This window comes from Trypanosoma cruzi, genomic scaffold (assembly GCF_000209065.1).
Source record: "Trypanosoma cruzi strain CL Brener 1047053517173 genomic scaffold, whole genome shotgun sequence".
NCBI lineage: Eukaryota > Euglenozoa > Kinetoplastea > Trypanosomatida > Trypanosomatidae > Trypanosoma > Trypanosoma cruzi.
Genome location: NW_001849538.1, coordinates 19,907 through 42,387, shown reverse-complemented (window position 1 = coordinate 42,387; position 22,481 = coordinate 19,907). Strand labels below are relative to the sequence as shown.

Here is a 22,481-nt window from a genome sequence, read left to right as displayed (position 1 = left end):
CATGCTTGAAGAGCAATCAAGTTTATGTGACTCCTAATCGTACAAATCAAAAGAAAACCAGAAATTAAAACAATAAAAGAAGTGGTATTGCAAGTTGAAATTCAAAGTTATTTTTTCTCTAAGTAACTTCGTGACAAATTCTATGGCGATGTTGGGCTCATCTCCCCGGGACTCCTTTTCTCGCTCAGCGGAACCAGCCGGATTTTGGGTAGTCTTTTTCCCCGTCTCCTTCGCTTTTCAAGGTCTGGTGCACGAAGACTTGGCTCCCCGCCGTAGAAGCGCCGCTGAATATAGTGGCCCACATTCTTATTGGTCCACTCTACACCCTTCCAAGATCTAGCACCCTCGACAGCACCAGCCCGAGCCAACGCCTCAAGAAGGGCATCTTTATGCTCTGGCGGGGAAGTGGAAAATTGAACAGCTTGAATACCAGAAGTAGAAACAGAGCTAGCCGGGGCCACACCCGTGCCTCCCAACGGCTGTGTTGTGGCCGAGAATGGCTGTGCCGTTGCCGTGGTCACACCCGTACCTCCCAACGGCTGTGTTGTTGCCGAGAATGGCTGTGTCGTTGCCGTGGTCACACCCGTGCCTCCCAACGGCTGTGTTGTGGCCGAGAATGGCTGTGTCGTTGCCGTGGTTACACCCGTGCCTCCCAACGGCTGTGTTGTGGCCGAGAATGGCTGTGCCGTTGCCGTGGTCACACCCGTACCTCCCAACGGCTGTGTTGTTGCCGAGAATGGCTGTGTCGTTGCCGTGGTTACACCCGTGCCTCCCAACGGCTGTGTTGTGGCCGAGAATGGCTGTGTCGCTGCCGTGGTCACACCCGTGCCTCCCAACGGCTGTGTTGTGGCCGAGAATGGCTGTGCCGTTGCCGTGGTCACACCCGTGCCTCCCAACGGCTGTGTTGTTGCCGAGAATGGCTGTGTCGCTGCCGTGGTCACACCCGTGCCTCCCAACGGCTGTGTTGTGGCCGAGAATGGCTGTGTCGTTGCCGTGGTTACACCCGTGCCTCCCAACGGCTGTGTTGTGGCTGAGAATGGCTGTGTCGTTGCCGTGGTCACACCCGTGCCTCCCAACGGCTGTGTTGTTGCCGAGAATGGCTGCGCCGTTGCCGTGGTCACACCCGTACCTCCCAACGGCTGTGTTGTGGCCGAGAATGGCTGTGTCGCTGCCGTGGTTACACCCGTGCCTCCCAACGGCTGTGTTGTTGCCGAGAATGGCTGTGTCGTTGCCGCGGTCACACCCGTGCCTCCCAACGGCTGTGTTGTGGCCGAGAATGGCTGTGCCGTTGCCGTGGTCACACCCGTGCCTCCCAACGGCTGTGTTGTTGCCGAGAATGGCTGTGCCGTTGCCGTGGTCACACCCGTACCTCCCAACGGCTGTGTTGTGGCCGAGAATGGCTGTGCCGTTGCCGTGGTCACACCCGTACCTCCCAACGGCTGTGTTGTTGCCGAGAATGGCTGTGCCGTTGCCGTGGTTACACCCGTGCCTCCCAACGGCTGTGTTGTGGCCGAGAATGGCTGTGCCGTTGCCGTGGTCACACCCGTACCTCCCAACGGCTGTGTTGTGGCCGAGAATGGCTGTGTCGTTGCCGTGGTTACACCCGTGCCTCCCAACGGCTGTGTTGTGGCTGAGAATGGCTGTGTCGTTGCCGTGGTCACACCCGTGCCTCCCAACGGCTGTGTTGTTGCCGAGAATGGCTGTGTCGCTGCCGTGGTCACACCCGTGCCTCCCAACGGCTGTGTTGTGGCCGAGAATGGCTGTGTCGTTGCCGTGGTTACACCCGTGCCTCCCAACGGCTGTGTTGTGGCTGAGAATGGCTGTGTCGTTGCCGTGGTCACACCCGTGCCTCCCAACGGCTGTGTTGTTGCCGAGAATGGCTGTGCCGTTGCCGTGGTCACACCCGTGCCTCCCAACGGCTGTGTTGTGGCCGAGAATGGCTGTGCCGTTGCCGTGGTCACACCCGTGCCTCCCAACGGCTGTGTTGTTGCCGAGAATGGCTGTGCCGTTGCCGTGGTCACACCCGTACCTCCCAACGGCTGTGTTGTTGCCGAGAATGGCTGTGCCGTTGCCGTGGTTACACCCGTGCCTCCCAACGGCTGTGTTGTGGCCGAGAATGGCTGTGCCGTTGCCGTGGTCACACCCGTACCTCCCAACGGCTGTGTTGTGGCCGAGAATGGCTGTGTCGTTGCCGTGGTTACACCCGTGCCTCCCAACGGCTGTGTTGTGGCCGAGAATGGCTGTGTCGCTGCCGTGGTTACACCCGTGCCTCCCACTGGCTGTGCTTGTTTCCCGAGGCCCGCAGAAAACGACGCGGCTTTGACGCCGTAAGTGGGGGCAGGAGATGAAGAAGAAAATGCATTTGTGTCCAATGTATTCGGGGTTGCATCTACTCCAACACCTGAGACACCTTCTCGTAAAACCGGTAGCAAGCGGACCACTCCAGGGGCAAATGAACCCCACGGCGGCAAAGTAGCAGCCGAGACTTTTGTGCCTGTTGTTACCGGAGGCGAGAGCTGAACTGTATTCGCACCGGGTACCCCGGGGGCCACGTTGCTTTTCGTCCCTGAGAGGGACTGGAGTGCTGGAAAATCCAACACGCCTAGTTCTGCCCGAGCCACACGAAGAAGCTCCAACACCGTACGCGTCTCATTATCAATATCTTTCAGCCTTTCCTTGGACATTTGGAGTTCATTCTCGACGGATTCCAGCCGCTCCTTGGCAAGCTGATATTCCTCCATGGTACTCGCCTCGCGCCTCTGCATGTGCTTCGGAGTAAGTGACGCGTTGGAAAAATTCAAAAGATCCAACATACGCGTATTTTGCTTCTCTGACACAATCAACTTATCACGTAAGAAATTATTCTGCCTCAACACGCTCTCGCGAAACTCGCGGTAAGGGGTCGAACCTGTAAGGTACCAAAAGCCCTCTGCGAACCTCTCCTGGTCGTCGGTCATTGGGACATACTCGTCCTGGAACCAGCAGCGTATCTTGCTGTCAGTACCACACGACCAGATACAGAATCGACGCAGCTCGGCTGGTCCAACAAGGGCAGTGATGCGAGCGCCCCGGTGATCCTCGATCCGCTGTACCAGCTGACAGTCCTCCGCGTCAAACACGGCAATGATGCCATCGGCCCCACCGGAGTATACACGGGAGCCGATCTTTCGCAGGGAAGCCACGCGACCACCGTGCGCGTGCAGCACACGCAATGCCTCACACGTGTTCAGCTTCCAGGCAATAACTCGCCCGTCATTGTCACCCGACCACATCGTCACGCCAACACGGCACAGCGCTGAGACGCCCGCGCGACCGTGGAAGTGACCGGTCAACTGCGCCTCACCACTCCCCGCATCCCACACCCGCACGGTGCAGTCGTCGGACCCGCTCACAACCGCGTTGCCCTCCGCGTACAGGCAACGAACGTAGTTGGTATGCCCGTGCAGCACCCGAATAACTTTCCCGTCTTCTGCACTCCATTGCGCAATTTTGAAGTCGCTACCTCCAGAGTACACGTAGCCACCGAACTCCGCAAGACAGTACACACCGCCAGCGTGCTTATTCATCTGCCGCACTAGAGCAAAGGACCGGGCGTCATACACCTCAACACTGCCGCTCGAGAGGCCCATCCAAACCTGCGGTCCCTTGCTTTGTGTTGTCACGGCAATCAGCGACAAAGTGCTACTACCCTTCTTTCCTCCTGACGGCTCTACATTCCATTTTTTTACAAGTTCGGTTGTGCGCGCATTGTGTACTTCAACCCCATTCTCAAGTGCCATCCACACATGATGAGCACAGGTAACCATCACTCGAGCGGGCGATGCAGTGACAAACCTCTTGTCTATTTCGCCCAATTCTTGTCTGCCCGACGGCCATCTGTCATGCTTTCCCTGTAACATTGTGTAACACTTCCTTCGCCACAGGGCTCCTTCCTGCCGGCACTCTGCTAGCTATTTAAACTACTAACAAATAGGGAAAGGATTCAGTGATCCAAGGAAACAACACAGAGGGGATAAAATATTTTCATTCACAAAACTAGAGATGCCCTTGCACATGCTTCTATCATAACGAAGTTCATGGAGCTTAAAAAAATCTATGCGGCGCTTCAAAACGTTTCAAACCACTTATGGAATGCGATATACATATATTAAATAAAAACTTCTACTTCAAAGTCAAATGATGTTGGCTATTCCTCTGTTCAAGAAAAAGATGCCTTCGCACCAGCAGACCTCGGCCCAGTTGGAGGCGCAGGCACACTCGCAGTTGGAGGCGCAGGCACACTTGTAGTTGGAGGCGCCGGCACACTCGCAGTTGGAGGCGCAGGTACACTCGCAGTTGGAGGCGCAGGTACACTCGCAGTTGGAGGTGCAGGCAGACTCGCAGTTGGAGGCGCAGGCACACTCGCAGTTGGAGGCGCCGGCACACTCGCAGTTGGAGGCGCCGGCACACTCGCAGTTGGAGGTGCAGGTACACTCGCAGTTGGAGGTGCAGGCAGACTCGCAGTTGGAGGTGCAGGCAGACTCGCAGTTGGAGGCGCTGTCATGGTCGCAGTTGATACGGTGGGTCCCGCGGGCGTACCTTCGGAAGCAAAGGTGGCAACTTTTGTGCTCTCTGGCACATGATATTTCGCACCACCGTCGCGGGCCCGCTGCACTGCCTCCAAAGTTTTCTGAAGAAGGCCTCGCATCACCTGCAGATTCTGCTCCTGTTTTTGTATCTCGGCCTCTACGTGTGAACGCTCGTTCTGCAGTTCTTGAGTCCGCTTCTCAAATTCCCGCATTTTCTCCTGCATCATCCAACAGTTTAGAAGCGCTGAGCTTTTCATTTCTTCGTTCATCGTCAGCACATGGCGCACGGCATTTTCCCCTCCCTGGGAGAGAAAAACCAGTTCCATCAATTCACGCTGCTGCTTCAACAACCGTTCATTCGTCTCGTGGTGCGACCGCACCGTGGCGTAGTACCAACGCATATCGTTGAATCGTTCCCGCTCCGAGGTCATGGCCCAGTGATCGTCGTGATGCCAACAGCGTACGGTGTTGTCCGACGCAGCTGTCCAAACGCTATGCCGGCCACATTCTACGGCACATTGAACCGTCGTGATGCGAGCGCCCCGGTGATCCTCGATCCGCTGTACCAGCTGACAGTCCTCCGCGTCAAACACGGCAATGATGCCATCGGCCCCACCGGAGTATACACGGGAGCCGATCTTTCGCAGGGAAGCCACGCGACCACCGTGCGCGTGCAGCACACGCAATGCCTCACACGTGTTCAGCTTCCAGGCAATAACTCGCCCGTCATTGTCACCCGACCACATCGTCACGCCAACACGGCACAGCGCTGAGACGCCCGCGCGACCGTGGAAGTGACCGGTCAACTGCGCCTCACCACTCCCCGCATCCCACACCCGCACGGTGCAGTCGTCGGACCCGCTCACAACCGCGTTGCCCTCCGCGTACAGGCAACGAACGTAGTTGGTATGCCCGTGCAGCACCCGAATAACTTTCCCGTCTTCTGCACTCCATTGCGCAATTTTGAAGTCGCTACCTCCAGAGTACACGTAGCCACCGAACTCCGCAAGACAGTACACACCGCCAGCGTGCTTATTCATCTGCCGCACTAGAGCAAAGGACCGGGCGTCATACACCTCAACACTGCCGCTCGAGAGGCCCATCCAAACCTGCGGTCCCTTGCTTTGTGTTGTCACGGCAATCAGTGACCAAATGCGTGTCACAGAGGTTGGCCTTGGCGCACTTGCAAAGCGATGTAAGAGTCCGGCGGTAAGACCATCACGGACCTCCACCCCACCATCTGCCATGGCAAGCCACACGGTGTCTGGTGTTACAGTCATTGCCACTACAGTTGACGGGAGAAAAACCTCTCTCCCTTGTGGCACAAGCGTCGTCATGCAATCCGGCACTGTTGTTGACATCGTCGCCCAATTGCAATTTTATAACGTTATTGTCAGACTCTATGGTTAGGGAGGTTGAAAGGACCTATTTTCCTTCTCTTGATTCTCTGCCTATCACGCGCAGCCCTCTTCTCTTCAAACCAATAAAAAGGAAAAAAAAAACAAAGACCCTGTCACGTCAACAGGAAAACAACAAACAATGCACCCACTTTAAACTTTATTGCCTCGTCTGCAGGTGGCTGGTCCTTGTGTCGACGGTCTCGCCCAAACTTCTTCCCTCACTCCTCCTTTTTTTGGAATTATCTATACTCGTCCCGAGGGCTGAGGGTTCATTCCACTTCCCTGCGGCGGGCGGCCTGTCTCCAACGCCGTTGTGTACACTTCATCCCATTGCGGATCGTCTCGCGTGACACACTCCTTCCCCACCACAACCAGCACACGCACCGGGTCAACTACGATGAGTCCAACACGTCCACGGTGACACAACTCGGGGGCAATGAAATAACGTGTCTGTAGCAATGGCACCAGCCCTGCGGCGTCGCCTGACCCGGTCCAAGAAAGATCATTGAAAATAAAAAAGTCGTCAAGAATGCGCGGCATGTGTAGGGTGGCTTTAAGTATTTGTTCTGCCTCGTAGCGACAGATGGCAAGCAGGGTGCCACGAAAGCGGCGTAATATGAGGTGATAAGAGGTTTGGGGCTCATTTCCTGAGGAGTGGCGTATCGGTCGACGTTTGGCACAGCGCAATGTCTGTAGTAAGGCAAAAAGCAACAGCCCATCCTCATCAGCCGTACAGTCCTGAACAACCATGCGAGACCAGGTGAAGTCTCCATGGTTAATGTTGTCACAAATGGTCAGGTACTCACTCGGAGTGTAAATGGAATCAACACGACGGCTCATGATTTGGTCAAATCGGTTGCCATCGCTAGACGGCGTGCAGGTCCCAAGTAGAGACGTACTCCGTGGCGTAGGCCGCAGGACACGAATTCGCAACAGCGCCCACTCCTCCTCATCACCCAAGGAAGACGGGTTATGATTCTCAGAGTTGTCATCACTCGCGTTAAAAATAAGCGGACAGGAAAAAATGCCAATAGACCTGTCGGGCTTTTCGCTTTCTCGGAAATGCCATTCCCTCCTTGCGTCAAGGGCGTACAGTTTGCGTTCAAGCTTCAGACGCTCATATGCGGTGCAGGAGGATAACTTCAGAAACTCCATGCACAGAAGTTGCCTGTCGCTGCGCAAGATGGTCATCTCACGTCGAAAGCGCTCGAGTTGGAAACGCCAAATGCTTTCCCGCCTGTGCAACTGCACCCAGAAGAAACGACATGTGCTGCTCAGCAGTTGAACGTCACGAAAGGTTAGAAACAGGGTGATGATGTCCCACACATCAAGAGGAAGAGCTTGGAGCGGCACGAGAAGGCCACCACGCGGATAATTCTCAGCCCTTAATTCCTCCTGCGCCTCCATGTTGAGAAGATGGACAATGCAGTGTTGATTGACCTCGTCTTTTTCTTCATAACGACGTTCGGCTGCCATTTGCCTGCGTGCCTTCTCTGCCCACGATAAACGCGTCTCCTTCGCAGCCTCGTCCTTCCCAACAAGACCACCACGGCCGTCTTTCATTTCCGCCTGCGTCGCCTCCCCTCTTTTCCTTTTGATCGCCCTGCTGGGACACACGCACACCGCCGACACTCGACAGTCAAGCCAAAATCATCCCCCAAAACAAAACAAAAAAACCACACGACAACAATAATAATAAAAAAGAAAGAAAAAAAAAAGGAAGAGATTACGGAGCCACCAACAAAAATGGGAGATGTGGTACAACAGAGCGGATGATTATCCGCTCTCTCCTTTACCCTTTTTCTTTTTTTTCGGTTCAGTAACACGGCAGGCCTCGGCAGGCCTTCAGCAGCAGCAACCAGGTAATGCAGTTACACCGCAGAATTGCCCTCGTTTTCTTTTCCCCCTCTCTCAAACTTCAAAATGCCTCTGGACAAAACAGGACTTCCCGGTGGGAGTTCTCGGCGTTCTCAACCGCGCATGCGAGTGATCCTCTCGGGATTACAGAGCAGAAGAAGAGGAAAAAGAAGAAAATCTGCAAAAAAAAAAAAAGGACCCACCCGCATGTGTTTACGGGGTGGTTAAGCCTCAAGTGCATTTTAATGGCCTTTTCATCCTTATGCGGCCCCTCCGTTAAATAAACCCCCACTCCTCATCCCCCAATAAATCCCGCAACGAAAATTTAGCCTTCTTGCTCATACTGGATAGGCGAAGTGATTAATGAGATCCCGACCCATCAACACGGCCTGAGCGAGAAATTGAGAGAAAAAAAGGAATAATATGAGCGGATTTTTTTTTTTTTTTTTTTTCTGGGCGGGGGAGGGAAAAATGCAGCTCGCGAGAGGCTTATGGGCTTAGATGCGGTTGAATCCTGGAATGCCGGTTGGAGAGTCCTTGGGAGCTAACTGACGGCGTTTCAATGCGGCTGTGGGACGGTATCGGTTGGCTATATGCTGCCACTTGTACCACAACTGCCGGTACACACGGGGACGGAAAACACTGTTGATTTCGGTCGAATGTAAGCCGGCAGAATAAGGCACGGGAACGGAACGCTCTGCCTCAATGTTACGCACCGTCTCTTCTTCTAGTAATTTCTGCAGTTCCTTTGGTTGAGCCACTTGATCCCCACGTAGTTGAAGCGCGGCAAAGGTATAGGCCAAATCCTGCTTCTGGTTATCAACTGATAAAATTTCCCTCTTCAGTTCGCTGTCATGTGGCCGTCCCTTGTATACGTCGGCTTCCCACTTGTCCTCATAACCCTGCACCCCCTGCTCCGCAGCAAGACGGATGAGACAACTTGCCTCGCGTGGTCGCATATTGCGAATCAGACAGTCGTGGTAAAACTTTACCATCGTGGGATGCATGCGTCGATCCTCGCGCAACAGTTTTTCCAGCAATCGACTTGCCTGTTCCCATTTATTAAATCCAGGTATCACCATTGTGATGATCGCCGAGTTGTGCATTGTATCGGTGGAATCAAACCCATTCGCCTCACAAGCCTCCAGCGCTTCCATGGCAACACGCCAGTGCTGAATCTTTTCCAATCGATGATTGATTTTAAAGTCATAATTCCAACCGTGATCCGCATTCGCCATTCCATTCACAATGTAATAATAAGTCGCACCGTTGGGTTGTACCCGATCCTCCTGCATTGCGCGTATCACCCGCACAATTTCTAGCGCCCGCCCCCACAGAGACTGAGAGAATAGGATTGTGTTATAGTGCTCTCGTGTCAACCGGTAGCCAACCATGCGGCCCTTTGACGCAAACATCATCGTCTTTTGCCATGACGTTGTTCGTGACATGCGACGAAGGACGCGAAGGAACTCCGTCGGGTCGCGTCGCACCGGATCAGTCATTCTTGACAAGGTAGCCCCCTTCCTTCTGTGATCGCGCTCATACAGTGGCGTTTTTGTGCGAACATATGGGGGACAGCAAACAGACACAAGAACCGCATGCGGAAAGGGACCAATAAACCGAAAAACAGCAGCAACAAAAACAAAAACAGAACTGGAACGCAGCACAGTACAATAAAAAATACTCCTCCTCCTCCTCCTCCTTTCTCTCTCTCTCTTTCTCTCAAAGCTTCGACAGGAAGTAGCCTGGAACGGGTCCCAGCAAAGCCCAAAGGAGAAGGGGCTGTGGGTCTGCGAAAAAGGCGTTCACGTCTTTGCACGACTGTTTCCATGAGCGAAGCAGCGCCTCTACCTCTGCCGAGCGGTATGCGTGGCAGGACGGTGTGCTCATCACATGCTGGTGGAATTGCGTACTGGGACTACAGAACAGCGACGAGGGGAATTTTGTCTGCATCACGTGGTGAAGCTTCTGTCGATTTTTCCACTTCATTTCCTTGTAGAGCGGAAGAAACAGGGCGTGGCGTGAGAGTGCGGTGCTCTGAGGGCAGTCGGGAAGAACAATGATTTCACGCAGCGTCGGCACCACTCCTTTCTGTTCTCGGCTCTTCTTGTCACGACTGTCCCAGACGCAATTGACGGCAGGGACAGCGTCAAAGCCCGCCGTGCGTAACGCCTGTGCGGCCACATCGGGTGATTGGACACGAAGTAACAAACTGTCGGAGTGACTTGCCACGCAAAGCCGCGGCGTCGTCGGCTCCCCAGCGGAGACAACTTCCACGTTGTTACGCAGGTGGCTGAGAAATTCCCAGAGAGAAACGCAGTCTGCCTCAACGCATCTTTGCATTGACTTGATGGCGTCCATCATCCACAGAAGAAGCCCGCGATGGGGCTGAGAAAAGGCAGAGACGAGAGAACGATCGCCTGCAGTCACCCCTGAACGGATTGAGTCATTGTCGTTATTCTTCTTGTAACAGCGGCTTTCACTGCGCTGTCGACCGGTTTCGCAACTCCTGGCGCCGCCATAAACACATTCCATTCCTGAGGACATGAGAAACTCAAAGATGCGGTTGGCCCGCGCGACTGTGCCGCTCAATCTCACCGCTCCGTCCGCTTGCATCCCTCCCGCGGTGTGATGCTTTTTCTTTGTCCGGGAATTCTGTGCCACGAGAGCCCACAAGTGCATTACCAATAGCGCAAGTTGAAAGCTCATGCCGTCTGACACCATCAGGTGGGAGATGTGACGCGCAAGTGAAACCCACCGCCTTCGCCCGGAGGCCAAAGGCCGCTCTTCCAGGCACACCGAAATACCGTTTGCAATCAGCGGGTCCATGGTAAATGCGATCGCGCCACCCATTTCTCCGGCTGTGTCCATAGAAGTAATGTGCAGATCAGCCCCACCAGTCTTGTGATTCTCCGGCCGTAAGGACATCGCAGTGACAGGATGCAGCTCTATCGTCACTCCACGGAACTCGTTACGCGCGATCTGCACAATTTTTTCGGCATTCGTCACAAAGCGCGCACCAATCCCTATAAGCAAGACAATTCCGGGGCACTCCCTACTACAATTATTACCTTTTTTAATTGCGCCTTTGTTCCAGTGGTCACGGTGGCAAATATTCCGCATTTTCCTTCGAAATTCCTCTTCTTCCACACGCATCGTCACATATTCAACATCGTAACCAATGACACGCAGCTTCCACGCGTCAAACAGCTCTAGCAATTGGTAGTGTGGGTACAACAACATGCCTGGAAGAAGGACAGGCGTTCCTTCTGAAGGGCGCAAATACCTCAATGCTGCCTCCATCATACCGACGGTACTGTCGCTTACAAGAGGCACTTGGCTACAAGGATATATATGCCGAGTAAGGCGCACATTCAAGGGAATGTCCTTGTGTTTGTAATTCTGCATTTTATCCTTGTTCGTAGCATCCCATAACGATAAAGCACGAGAAAAGACACCGAAAAGATGCTGAGGCAACACCGGCCCAAGACCTCCCATCGCATGGTAACATGCAAGAAGGGAGGAGTGGGCGCGTGCCCGCGGGTAGAAATAATGCCACGGTCGGCTGCTGCGCTGCAACAGCCTCTCTATCTCACTCTCTTCATTGTCACTAGAGACTTTCATTGAATTATCCCCACTGTGGGTATCCTTTTTAGGCCCGTGAGACGCCATTCATTTGCGGTTATATATATATTTATTTATGACTTTTCCCACTGCCACAAAGAAGGCAAGAAAAAAAAAAAAGTAACAAGAAGGTAGTCGGTGCAGTGCCACTATCATCACCAGCAGCATGCTTCATCCATTTTTTTTTTTTTTTTTTTGGGGGGGGAGATCTTCACCCTTTTTTCTCTTTTGATTTTCTGCATCGACACACGTACATAAAAAAATATATAGAGAGGATTGTGTGTTTGGCGTGTGCACCCATCCATAGTTACATGAAGATTCTGCCACCACCCCGATCAAGCGGTAAGCACCTCCCATCATGGCACCCAATCGCACATGAGAAGAGAAAAAAAAAACACTCCAGAAAGGTATCCCAATTTGACTCACAGTGAAAATACTGTTTTATTTATTTTTATATTTTTCATGTTGCTGCTTGGGGGTCACCATTTTCGTTGCTTTCCTTTCCCGTCAGAATGGTGGGGATGACCACACCTTGTGCATTTGTACGCTCGGTCTCCGATTTTATGCGTTGCGTCAGTTGACGGTTTGCTCGACGGTAGTAACCTAATTCATCCTGTCGCAGCTTGCTGCGGGTATTATTCTCCTGTTCAATGGCACGTAAAATCTGCTCTTCCCGCACCTGCACTGCCTTTTTCCTCACAATTAGTTCCAATCGCTTCTCTTCCAATTCATGGATGCGCCGCTTCAGTTCATCCATGCCTTCACCGGCTTCTTCTCGCTGCTTTGAGGCAAAATACATGGCTCGCTCTGCAAGAGAGCTATGGGCTGCTAATGTCTGGTACAACTCGTCCCGAATACGTAGGAGCAGGATGCCTCGTGTCGGTTCCTCCAGCGTTATCTGTCTAATAAGTTCATCAAAAACTTCTGCATACACTTCACGTCTAATTGGGCATATGCCACTATCCCGAGCACGCCGCTGCCGTAGTCGCTCAGTTAGCCGTTCATGCAGGTCCGCCACCTCCACACGGGATGACGGTTCGGTAGAGACACACTGTAGGATTGTATTTCCAGTCTCCTTACACACGGTACGCCTCGGGGGAAGCAATGTATAAAGGACTCGCTCCACATCAGACAAGTTCTTCATGAGAGCTGGAAGAACAGCACCTCCTGGGTACGCAACAGTGCCTTTCTTATTAAACTCCTCCACGAGAAAAGCTTTCTCCGCAGCAGGCGAGATTTTACAGGATGGAACTGCAAGCGTCCGCCATGTGGACTCTGTCTCATTCAAAAACGGTGCGGCAGCAGCGAAGGGTTGCACCGAATGATATGAAGTCTTTGTGGCGGTGCACTCTCGCACCACAGAAGCAGAAACTGCCGTGTTTGTTGTTAAGACCCCGTTGCTCCCACCCGCACGCAGCACGTCACTTGCGGCATGTTTCCGGGCATCTGCAAGCCTCAAGGCGGGAATGGACAAGGCGCGCCTGGGCGACTCAACACCATTACCACTGGCGGTGCCAACGACAACTTGCGGCTGCAACTTCAGCAAAGACTCCGTCATTGACGTTTGGCCTGCCTCTTCCAAAACACGGCAAAAATAAAGAAAGAGAGAGAAGAGACGCAAAAAATGAGGAGAACAAACACAACCACCCACCGTAACCCACAAACAAAAAAAATAAAAGTAAAAAAAAAAATCAACATTCCACAATGGCACAACGCCAATTATGGAAAAATGTTCTTTTTCAACGTTCTACTTCAAAATGGAATTGCGGTCCCTGTACATGGTGCAGCCTCCCAACAACTCTAGCTTTTATATACATAGGTTTCCTTCCATCATTTCTTCTTCTTCTTCTTCTTATTCCCATTTCTAAACTTCTCCGGTCTCAAGAGGCACTCTGCACTGTACGAATAATTCCGTAGGAAACTAACGGGTTTATTCGTCGTTGTTCTTCTTTCTGCTTCCAGATCCCAAGCAATGGAGCAACTTCGTTTGGTGACACCGCTTCACATAAAAACATGTCCTCTGCCAAGTTTCCGTCATCAATGTAGTCGTGAAGTGTGACCCCGATAGTAAGGAGCGATTTGATGGCGCCTGTGTTGCCAACGCGCAGTGCATACTCCATTGCAGGCACCGCCACTTCTTTCAGCGGATTTGCACAGACCGTCACGACGCGACAGCGAATCATCAGATAACGCAAAAGAATTAGATTTTGCTGAGGTCCACTGAAAAGAGCGATATAAAGCGTTTCAGGGGTAAGATATGTCCGTGGCGCCAACGCGAGAGATTCAAACGTCAACCGCACATGCTCTTCCGCTTGAAGGCACTCGTCACTGTACTCAGATAGACTCACATTGCCAGCGACTGCACGGCATGGTGAACTCCATGTGGGTGTCTCCAAAGTCTTCTGCAAGAAGGAAGCCACGCCCCCCACGGCCAAATTCCGAGGTTGAGGTTTGATCAAAGCGACTCGGGACGGAGAGTGTGCTGAAGTCCACATTTGCTGCAATGTGGAGGAATATGCCTTGCGACGTTCCATCATCTTATCCAAGAGAAGCAACGCACGACCCTTGGCAATTGTAGCCTCGTCATATTGCTTCTCAAGAGTACGATAGTAAAGTTCATTCCAGAATGTGTCGAGAAACAATTCAAGGTGATTCCTTATGATCAAATCGCGGTCCAGTGTCCATGCATACACAAGGTCACCAAAGGGAGAGCGGTCGTGTGGTCCCAATACAGCAAATAGTGGTGTCATGGAGAGTAAAATTTTGAGAGAAGCGAGGTTTTTGAAGCGTAACAAACAAAGATAAAGGAGACGGAAATAACCAGACTCCATCGTTTCTTTTGAGGTACGAACTTTCTCGGCTTTTTTCCGTAGGAGATATTCAAAGAGTTCATGATGTCCGTCAGAAAGGCCAATCAACATGTGGGTGCTTGGTCGTACCAGAACGGATCCGCGTCTACTTCCCCTTTCAGGACAGGGCAAGCTGCGCCTCGTCGGTGTACTCGTCACGACAAGTAGAAGCATGACAAGATCACTTTGGTACAGTTTCTGCATCCGAGGTTGAGTCGCAAGGCCCTCGCTGGCTCCTGCAGTTGACTCCGGAAGAAGTGAAAAGGATGCTGACACAAGCGGGTCCTTTCGAGGCCTGCCATCCTCCACACGTTGCGGAAGGACATGACCAACACACTCCACGAGTGTAAATTCGGATGGGGAATTTCCCTTTGCTTCACGTTTCATGCGGCGGCGTATTTCAACTACAACGGCGAGTAGAAAAGGAGAAGGAACAAATCTTGGCCCATCCTCGTGTGGTTTGCGTTGCAGAAATGCGGCAATTGCGGCAGCGACACCAGGAGCTGTTTTCTTTGTTCTCTCTTCGTCTTCCTCCTCTTCGTCTTCTTCCTCCTCGTCTTCTTCATTGTACGGCGCATCAAGACCTCCCTTGTTTGCGGGATTGAAGCGACTGTTTAATATAGCATCGACGCCCGTAGAAGAATTGGATCCCCATGCGAGAAGAAGTTCCTTTGGTATCTCCAAAAGAAGCCACAATAAGAGTCGAATTCCAACAACAGAGCTTAGATGCCGCAGAAGAATACGCCTCGAGGGCAACGTGCGCACTTTCAGCATCGCTTCCATCGTCTCAATACATCTTCTTTCCCCTGCGAAGGAAACTTCTTCCTTGTCATTCGTGGTTCGTTGATCGAATGGAGTGCTATTGATGTGTAGCTTCGGGTAGGCGGGGATACGGTGGTTGAGGTATGATGCCGTAAAGAAAAGGTTAAAGTCCATCGCAGCACCGGGTAATTCATACGGCAAACGCGAATTTCCCGTCGCATACACAGATAACATCATACGGTGAATGGCAGTAAAGATTGGCATCGCGGCAAAAAGGTCCATGCGCAGCCAATGCTCTACACAAGTGAGTGAAACAGGCTCCCGCTGTGAGAGACAACAGCGCAGTGCAGTGGGACTTTGTAGGGCGGCAAGCATCAGTGCATCAATGCAAATGACGGAATCCATGTCCAGGTTCCGTGCGCTTGGCACAGCATCCTCCTCTTCTTCCTCTTCCTCCTCTTCTTCCTCTTGGTTAAACCCCATCTTAAGACCTTCTTTCACTTCCTTTTCCTCCTCTTCATCTTCATCTTCTTCCTCTCCTTCTTCCTCTTCTTCTTCCTCCCTCTCATCCTTCGATGCCGCGTTGCTCCGTTTTGCTGAACCGCCCCCTACATTGCTGCCGCTTCGACGACGCTGCTGCGGAATTGTGTCAAGCAAGTACCACCGCTGCCCATCCGCAGAACGCACCAAAAAAAATACGCGATGCGCGTCGGTGAATCGCAGTACCGGTTGCATGGGAGGCGCTGGGTTCCTTAAGCCGCTTTCTTTGGAACGGGGCGTAGAGGTGCTGTCTAAGCCATCCGTTTCCCTCCTCGAGAAGGTGGCCGCACTGAAGGTGGAGGCTGACCGGGAGTTAGGCACCCCTCTGCTAGGCGTATCGACAATTATCGATACGCTCCTATGCTCTTTCGCCGCCGCCTCTTCCTTCGCTCCTTTTTCCATCTCATTACTTTTCACCACATCCGGCTTCTTTTCTCCCTTCTCTTCCTCCTCCTCTTCCTCTTCTTCCTCTTCTCCTTCTTCTTCTTCTTTGGCTTCCTCTTCCTCCAAATCGTCATGAGACACGGTCCTCGATGTCTCCTGCTGCATGTTCTCTTTTTTGTCATCAGTCGTCAGTGGCTGTGGGGGTGCGGTGTAGCCGTACATAAGCCGCAAGGTGCGTTCCCAGTGCAAGGTGTCATCGCTAAGCAAATGCGGCAGCCACGGTGGGCAAAATTGCTGGTTGCGCTGGATTCTACTGTCTTCTTCCTCCTCCACCCCTTCGTCCATCTGTTCCTCATCTTCCTCGCTTTCGTCAGCATGTTCTTCATGCAGCTCCGACTTCTTCGTGGGGTTTAGGGGCGGCTCGGGGGAAATTCGGACGCTCACGGTGATTTTCTCTGCGCCATGACCGGGCAGCAGCAGTTGAATCTCCCGCACGGCTGGCTTGCGTGGCGGCAAACCGTCATCCTCGTCTGCCTGATCCTTTTTCTTCGCCTTCTTGTCATCTGCGACGCCATCTTCACTCCCCTCCGCATCGTCCTTCCTGCCTTTGTGTTTCAGACTCGCTTTCCTGTCACCCAAACCTTCCTCGTCTTCCTCTGCCTCTTCTTCTTCCTCTTCTTCCTCTGCCTCTTCTTCTTCTTCTTCCTCCTCCTCCTCGCTGAATGGCTTCTCCTGCCTCCTGCTCATCCCTCCTCCCCCCCCCGCTGTATCCTCGCGTCACACACACACACACACACACAGAAAAAAAAAGAAGAGAAGATAAAAAAAGATGGGGGCAGCATGCCGAAAAAGGAACACCGTCCGGTCATCACGGCACGGTGGCAGGAGCAACGCTCAAAAGTCATGGACACAGACGTACCAAAAGACTATGGAGTTCAGAAAACCTTAATTCTTTGCTTTGCCGCACCACAACCTCCAGGCAGATGATATCCTTCTTTCGATCACCTTCAAACATGAAATAATCCATAAATGTGGAGTACACACCCGCATATATACTGAGGTGTGTGAACAAGTACCTTTCCCTACAAACACACCAATCAACCAAGTAATCCAAAAAAACAGAAAAAAAGAAAAAAGAAAAATGACAATACAAACAAAAAAAGTGTTCTGTCTATTCATTGCTTCTGCCAGTGCATACATACAAAAAAAAAAAAGGGAAATGTGCACCACGTACCTCATATCAGCCTCAAACCTCCACAAATAAGACCTCCATCGCAAGAAGGACGCATGCCGTTATGCCATATTTCATAATCATATGCAGCTGCTGATCCTGCACGTAATCTTTCCCCGTAATTTCCATGGTGTAAATGACGTGCTTCGAGCCGATGACCACCACATTGTACGCCAACAAAACCAGCATCACAGTGCCCAGCGGGGAGTAAAGGAGTGTGCTAAGGGAGGCACACCCTTGCACCTGCAGCGAGTGCGTGGCGAGATTTGAAAAAAGCTGTCCAAAGTCCCGTCTGCCGCAACGCAACGCATGCTCATTGCTGCCGCAGCCGGTGTGTCGTGCCACCAGCGCGGACCTCAGCGCCGTGGTCCTCCCCAGCAGTGCCCGACGAGCAAACATTTATTTAATCCGATTTTCTCCTTTTTTCCCTCGTTCTCTCTTGTTTGACTCCGTCTTTTCTACAGCTTGAATATCCCTGATGCCTCCGTGCGTGTTGTTCCCTCGTTGTGTGAAGCCCAAACAATCGTAGCAGCAAGCAACTAAGCAAGCAGCCAGACAAAGCAACAACAATAACAACACGCAAACAAGCAAACACACACACACACAAAAAAAAAAAGAGGAAAAAGACAGATTTCACATGACAACATCTGTCGTCTACCACCGAGATGCGCATTGCAGACACGTACACACACACACACACACACGGGGCGGTCCGTGCATCCATCCGCACGTACGCTTTCAATGGAGGAGGCGCAAGTGCTACGCATATCATTTGTTAACATGAGGGAAGGTGAATGCAGTGTTTTTCATCTCATCTCTCCATTCCCCGTCTTCTCTAGACAATCACAAGAACAAACACACACGAAAAATACGGCGGTGATGCAGCAATGACTGAATTGATTGGTGTCAATATGAAAAAAAAAAAAAAACAAAAAAAAGAAAAGGAGGAGGAGGAGGAGGAGGAGAAGAAGACGGCCGGCAGACAAAAACCAAAAAAAAAAAAAAAAAAAGAAAACAAAAACAAAACAAAACAAAAAGTGGCCTCCTCCTTTTCCCCCGCCCGCATTCAACACAAAAACAAAAACAAAAACGGCAATTCATCTCCGCGATGCCTCCTTCTCTGCCCCTCAAAAAACGAAAACAAAAAAAACAAAAATGCGGGGCCTTCTTTTTTTTTTTTTCTTTTCTTTTTTTTCTGGGGGTTTTCTTCTTTTTTTTTTTAAATTCAAAAAAAAAAAATATATATATTTTTTCTTCTTTAAAATATTTCCCTCTTTTCCTTTTTTTTTTTTTTTTTCTTCTTCTTCTTTCGTTCGATTAAAAATAAATTTTTATTTTTTATTGCCACCTCTTCTCTTCTCTTCTCTTCTCCTCCCAGTAGTACTTTTGCTGTTGGGTACATGCCTGCTTCGTACATTTACATTCATACGTCTTCTCCTCCTCCCCCTCCCCCTCCTCCGCAGGCGTGGTTGGTGGCGGGGGGAAACAAAAACAAAAACAAAAACAAAAACAGCAGTTCGTCCATTTTTTTTTTTTCTTTTCTTTTAATTTCTTTTCTACTTTTGGTTCCGCGTTTTTTTTCTTCTTCTTTTGTGTGCGTGCGTGCCTTTTCGCGGGATGGGAGGGAACTCATAAACACAAACAAACAGGCAGGCAGGCAGGCAGGCAGGCAGGCAGGCAGATGCGTGCTTGTGATTTCTTCTTCTTCCCCCTCCCCTCTCCGCAGTTGCCGGCGTATTCCCCCCCATTTTTCTTCCGTCCAATTTATTTTTATTTTTATTTTTATTGTTGTCTCTCTCTCTCTCTCTCTCTCTTTTTGTATTGTTGTTGTCTGTACATGGGGGAGATAAAAATATAAAAATATATATAAAAATATATATATGGTGCAATTATAGAAGTATATATAAATGTATGTATGTATGAGTGGAGTATTGTGGGTGAATGCGTGAATGTTTCTTCTTCCCCATGCATAAAAGTTACAGTGTGTGTATATTTTAAATCGTCTTGCCCCGCTACACATTACAACTCTCCACCAACTTTCGTTTACATCATATTCACTCATCTCTATTTCACGTCTTCTTTCCTTCTCTCTCTTTCCCTCTCCCTCGCTGCAATTCCATTGCAGGGTATGCACGTACGTGCACGGTGCAAGACATGTGTGTACGTTCACACACACACACACACACACACATAAGAGAAAGAAGGAGAAAAGGAAAGGAATAGGGGCTTTTTATTACATCGTAATTGTGCATCGGCTTTCATCATGCCATCCAACTTTGCACAAACCAACAACAACAACAACAACAACACCACCACCACGGAATATATTTATATATAAAAGTATACGTACACGCATACCCAAATATAAATATAAATATTTGCATACAAAATAATAAAAGAAGAAAAAGAAGAAGAAGAAGAAGAAGAGAAAACGTACGCACACACACACACACACACAAAGAAGCACAGTCAAAAAAGAAAGAAAAAAAAAAAAAAAGAAACGAAAACAAAAAAACACCGCAAGAAAAAAGGAAAAAGAAAAAAAAAAAACCCAAAGCCAATCGCCTCTTCTTCTAATTCATTTTTTTTTTTTTTTTTTTTTTTGACTACGAAGCAAACAACAACAACAACAACGGGGATGGGTGAATCTACACACATGCACACAATTACACAAGCAGGGAAATTAAGAGGACCCAAATAATAATAAAAAAAGAAGAAGAAAAGGGGGAAAAACAAACAAACAAACAAACAAAAACTAAACCAACGCGTCATTCATCCACACATGCCGCTTCCGTTTCTTACGCTGCTTGCTGTATTTCCCCTTCCCTTTCCTTCCGCTTTTTTCCCTTTTCTTCTCCTCCTTTCTCTATCGTGCGTGTTTGTCCATGCACCAGGCATGCGTGTTGTTGTTGTCTTTGTTGTTGTCCCTGCGGAAGGGGGGAGGGGGGGGGGGGGGGGGCGCATCCATCCGTTAAGCCGCCGCGCACGCACGTTCCTCTTTTTCCCTCCTCTCCCTCTCTCTCCACATGTACAGAGACGCAAAGGCCCCCCAAATGACAACAACTCAGGACGATTAAAAAAAAAAAAAGGAGAGGGGGTGGCAGCAGCCTCAGGTGTGAAACAACAGAAAAGAAGGCAAATAATATAAAACCGACCTCGTTTACATTTCAGAAAGAAAAAAAAAAAAGAGAAAAAGAAAGCATCATCATCAACAACAAAACACAAAAACAAAAGGAAAAGCAGGGAAGGAGGGGCAATGCGAGAGTGAGGAGGATGGGCAAAGGGGACGGTGACACCGCATCAAAGACTTCGGGTCACAAACAAAAAACAAACGCCCCCCCCCCCCCCCCCCCTTTTTTTTTTTTTTCCTCCTCCCCTCTCAGTTTTCTTCTTTTACCAAAATTCAGGCGTCATTTTAGTCGACCGGCCTCGTTGAGACCTATTCGTTGGGCTCGCCGGATGCATGCGTCCCATTTCCTCCTCACTCGTCACCTCTGTGCACCGCAGTGTGGCACTCAAACCAATGCACACAAACACACACACACACACAAAACAAAAAGGAGGGTGACTGAGTAAGGAAACAAAAAGAGAAACTGCACTTCTCCCCTCTTCCCTCTCCCCTGCCTCGCCCCTCCCCCCCTCCTTCACACACATACACACAGAATGAACAAAGAAGAAGAAGAAAAAAAGAAAAAAAAAAACAACAACACATATTCAAATGCAGCTGCACATAAAAGAAGCATATTAAAGATGCTCTTACTCACATCATCGTCAAAAACGTGGTTCAAAGAAAAAAAAAAAGCCCATATACATTTACACACACACACATATATATATATATATATATATAAATGTATATATGCATCGAATTACCCCCAAAACGTTCATCTATTTACAATCTTGTGTATGCTTGTACTAGCGTAAATAGTATACATAAATACATCGTTCATATATGTGTATATATATTCATACATACATATATATGTTGATATTTATATAATACGTATATATATATATATATATAGATATATATATATATATATATATTTATATATCCATGGGCGCTGGGGTGGGACAGGACGAAAGAAAAGAAAAGAAAAAAAAAAACAAGAAAAGTAAAAGAAGCCTCACGCAGACAGACAGACGCACAGATTCCGTGGTATATATATATATATGTATATATACCAATAAATTGACATGCGTACTCCCTTCCCTTCCCTTTTCTTCCCTTTCCTCCTGAGCCCCCATCTCCCTCTCTCTCTCTCTCTCTCTCTCTCTTTCCCATTTCTTGTTTAACATTTATTTTTCTCTTTTCTAAGCTTTTCCTTCTTTTTTTCTTTTCTCTTCTTTCCTTTTCTTTGTGTTATTCTCATTATTATTATTATTATTATTATTTTATTTTACTTTTTTCTTTTTAGAAATAAATTTATTTAGTACTCCACGCTTCTGCATCTCACGCACTGCACAGTTTCCCTTTTCTTCTCCATTTCCCTCCTTCTTCGTGCTACGTTCGTGTCATCCCTCCCTTTTTTTTTCTCTTTTCTTCTTCTTCTCTTCTTCCTCCTCGTCTCCGCATCCATGCGTGCATGTCTCTCCCATACGACTCTGATCCTCCCCTCGAAGACCCGCTCCCCCCCCTGGACGTCATGCGTGTCAAACACCAGGCGAAGAAAAGAAAAGAAAGAAATATTAATGGGAACAAATATGTTGTAATGGGGGAGGAGAGAGAGAAAAAGAAAGAGACAACAACAACAACAGAGTAAGAAACTCCAATGGCATGTGCGTGGGTGGAAAAAGCAAGTTGAAACACCACCACCACCACTCTCCTCCTTCCTCAGCAACTTGCTTTCTTCCGTATTTATTTTTCTTTCCACCCGCCGCCACCCATTTCTTTGCTCGATCCTTCTGGGAGGTGACATGCGGTGAGAATACTACGCGTTGCCGTCAGCTTCAGCGATCCTCTTGCGGTGATGGGCATGGTTGCCCTTCCCACCTGAGCCTGGGTGGGCGGTAGCGAGGTTGAAGACAAGATCTTCTGGAGCCTTTACCAGTTCGCGGCGGACCAGGCGCTGCACAATGGGGGCACCGTAAGTGTAACTGCTGATGGGTATGAGGTACTTCTGAATGTTGTCAACCAGGCACCAGAACTGTTCCACATCCGCCGCGTCCAGTACACGCTGAGCAACATAATTGGCAAAGGGATTCTGCATCATGAGACAGAGCATACTTGGTGCCTCTTTGCCGTCTGAATGCACTTCAATCACTG

General features: G+C 50.0%; 8 protein-coding genes and 1 pseudogene across 8 annotated transcripts, besides 56 other annotated features; all 9 read right to left on the bottom strand.

Annotated features, from left to right (window-relative positions):
- Window positions 1-7,368: part of a sequence feature (heterozygous, non-Esmeraldo-like haplotype) that runs on past the window's edge.
- Window positions 141-3,899, bottom strand: Tc00.1047053507049.119 (hypothetical protein, conserved; the record flags this gene model as incomplete). The annotated part of the gene is made up of 1 exon (XM_811340.1): window positions 141-3,899. The coding sequence occupies one exon, from the start codon at window positions 3,897-3,899 to the stop codon at window positions 141-143; it is 3,759 nt and encodes a 1,252-aa protein (XP_816433.1).
- Tc00.1047053507049.130 lies at window positions 5,096-5,671 on the bottom strand (annotated as a pseudogene).
- Window positions 6,212-7,531, bottom strand: Tc00.1047053507049.140 (hypothetical protein, conserved; the record flags this gene model as incomplete). Its single annotated transcript, XM_811333.1, has 1 exon — window positions 6,212-7,531. The coding sequence occupies one exon, from the start codon at window positions 7,529-7,531 to the stop codon at window positions 6,212-6,214; it is 1,320 nt and encodes a 439-aa protein (XP_816426.1).
- Window positions 7,369-7,896: a sequence feature (areas merged during assembly that could not be assigned to a particular haplotype. This can correspond to areas where the two haplotypes were merged or to regions with more than two copies in the genome that were merged during assembly.).
- Window positions 7,628-7,694: a sequence feature (A-rich).
- Window positions 7,897-8,241: a sequence feature (areas merged during assembly that could not be assigned to a particular haplotype. This can correspond to areas where the two haplotypes were merged or to regions with more than two copies in the genome that were merged during assembly.).
- Window positions 8,242-8,408: a sequence feature (haploid, non-Esmeraldo-like haplotype).
- Window positions 8,258-8,277: a microsatellite.
- On the bottom strand, window positions 8,323-9,327 carry Tc00.1047053507049.150 (hypothetical protein, conserved; the record flags this gene model as incomplete). Its single annotated transcript, XM_811334.1, has 1 exon — window positions 8,323-9,327. The coding sequence occupies one exon, from the start codon at window positions 9,325-9,327 to the stop codon at window positions 8,323-8,325; it is 1,005 nt and encodes a 334-aa protein (XP_816427.1).
- Window positions 8,409-22,481: a sequence feature (heterozygous, non-Esmeraldo-like haplotype).
- Window positions 9,509-9,528: a microsatellite.
- Tc00.1047053507049.160 (hypothetical protein, conserved) lies at window positions 9,548-11,497 on the bottom strand (the record flags this gene model as incomplete). Its single annotated transcript, XM_811335.1, has 1 exon — window positions 9,548-11,497. One exon carries the CDS (start codon window positions 11,495-11,497, stop codon window positions 9,548-9,550), a length of 1,950 nt encoding a protein of 649 aa, XP_816428.1.
- Window positions 11,889-11,910: a sequence feature (AT_rich).
- Tc00.1047053507049.170 (33 kDa inner dynein arm light chain, axonemal, putative) lies at window positions 11,910-13,007 on the bottom strand (the record flags this gene model as incomplete). Its single annotated transcript, XM_811336.1, has 1 exon — window positions 11,910-13,007. The coding sequence occupies one exon, from the start codon at window positions 13,005-13,007 to the stop codon at window positions 11,910-11,912; it is 1,098 nt and encodes a 365-aa protein (XP_816429.1).
- Window positions 13,284-13,307: a microsatellite.
- Window positions 13,330-16,731, bottom strand: Tc00.1047053507049.179 (hypothetical protein, conserved; the record flags this gene model as incomplete). The annotated part of the gene is made up of 1 exon (XM_811341.1): window positions 13,330-16,731. One exon carries the CDS (start codon window positions 16,729-16,731, stop codon window positions 13,330-13,332), a length of 3,402 nt encoding a protein of 1,133 aa, XP_816434.1.
- Window positions 14,805-14,862: a sequence feature (CT-rich).
- Window positions 15,494-15,530: a sequence feature (CT-rich).
- Window positions 15,552-15,621: a sequence feature (CT-rich).
- Window positions 16,027-16,107: a sequence feature (CT-rich).
- Window positions 16,626-16,701: a sequence feature (CT-rich).
- Window positions 16,763-16,784: a microsatellite.
- Window positions 17,097-17,146: a sequence feature (A-rich).
- Tc00.1047053507049.190 (hypothetical protein, conserved) lies at window positions 17,231-17,614 on the bottom strand (the record flags this gene model as incomplete). The annotated part of the gene is made up of 1 exon (XM_811337.1): window positions 17,231-17,614. The coding sequence occupies one exon, from the start codon at window positions 17,612-17,614 to the stop codon at window positions 17,231-17,233; it is 384 nt and encodes a 127-aa protein (XP_816430.1).
- Window positions 17,894-17,919: a microsatellite.
- Window positions 18,130-18,158: a microsatellite.
- Window positions 18,158-18,186: a microsatellite.
- Window positions 18,207-18,252: a microsatellite.
- Window positions 18,287-18,306: a microsatellite.
- Window positions 18,381-18,436: a microsatellite.
- Window positions 18,443-18,484: a sequence feature (AT_rich).
- Window positions 18,490-18,525: a sequence feature (T-rich).
- Window positions 18,532-18,558: a sequence feature (AT_rich).
- Window positions 18,564-18,589: a microsatellite.
- Window positions 18,647-18,674: a microsatellite.
- Window positions 18,699-18,727: a microsatellite.
- Window positions 18,740-18,773: a microsatellite.
- Window positions 18,862-18,896: a microsatellite.
- Window positions 18,979-19,002: a microsatellite.
- Window positions 19,007-19,029: a microsatellite.
- Window positions 19,062-19,168: a microsatellite.
- Window positions 19,383-19,406: a microsatellite.
- Window positions 19,502-19,524: a microsatellite.
- Window positions 19,612-19,642: a microsatellite.
- Window positions 19,651-19,673: a microsatellite.
- Window positions 19,687-19,765: a sequence feature (A-rich).
- Window positions 19,797-19,819: a microsatellite.
- Window positions 19,946-19,968: a microsatellite.
- Window positions 20,033-20,083: a repeat region.
- Window positions 20,151-20,174: a microsatellite.
- Window positions 20,388-20,457: a sequence feature (A-rich).
- Window positions 20,548-20,568: a sequence feature (GC_rich).
- Window positions 20,742-20,765: a microsatellite.
- Window positions 20,885-20,916: a sequence feature (A-rich).
- Window positions 21,021-21,076: a microsatellite.
- Window positions 21,144-21,270: a microsatellite.
- Window positions 21,298-21,339: a microsatellite.
- Window positions 21,376-21,399: a microsatellite.
- Window positions 21,421-21,450: a microsatellite.
- Window positions 21,463-21,496: a microsatellite.
- Window positions 21,518-21,575: a sequence feature (T-rich).
- Window positions 21,579-21,615: a microsatellite.
- Window positions 21,684-21,787: a sequence feature (CT-rich).
- Window positions 22,147-22,481, bottom strand: Tc00.1047053507049.199 (pumilio protein, putative; the record flags this gene model as incomplete). Its single annotated transcript, XM_811343.1, has 1 exon — window positions 22,147-22,481. A coding segment is annotated over one exon (335 nt), but the record flags the coding sequence as incomplete, so codon positions are not given.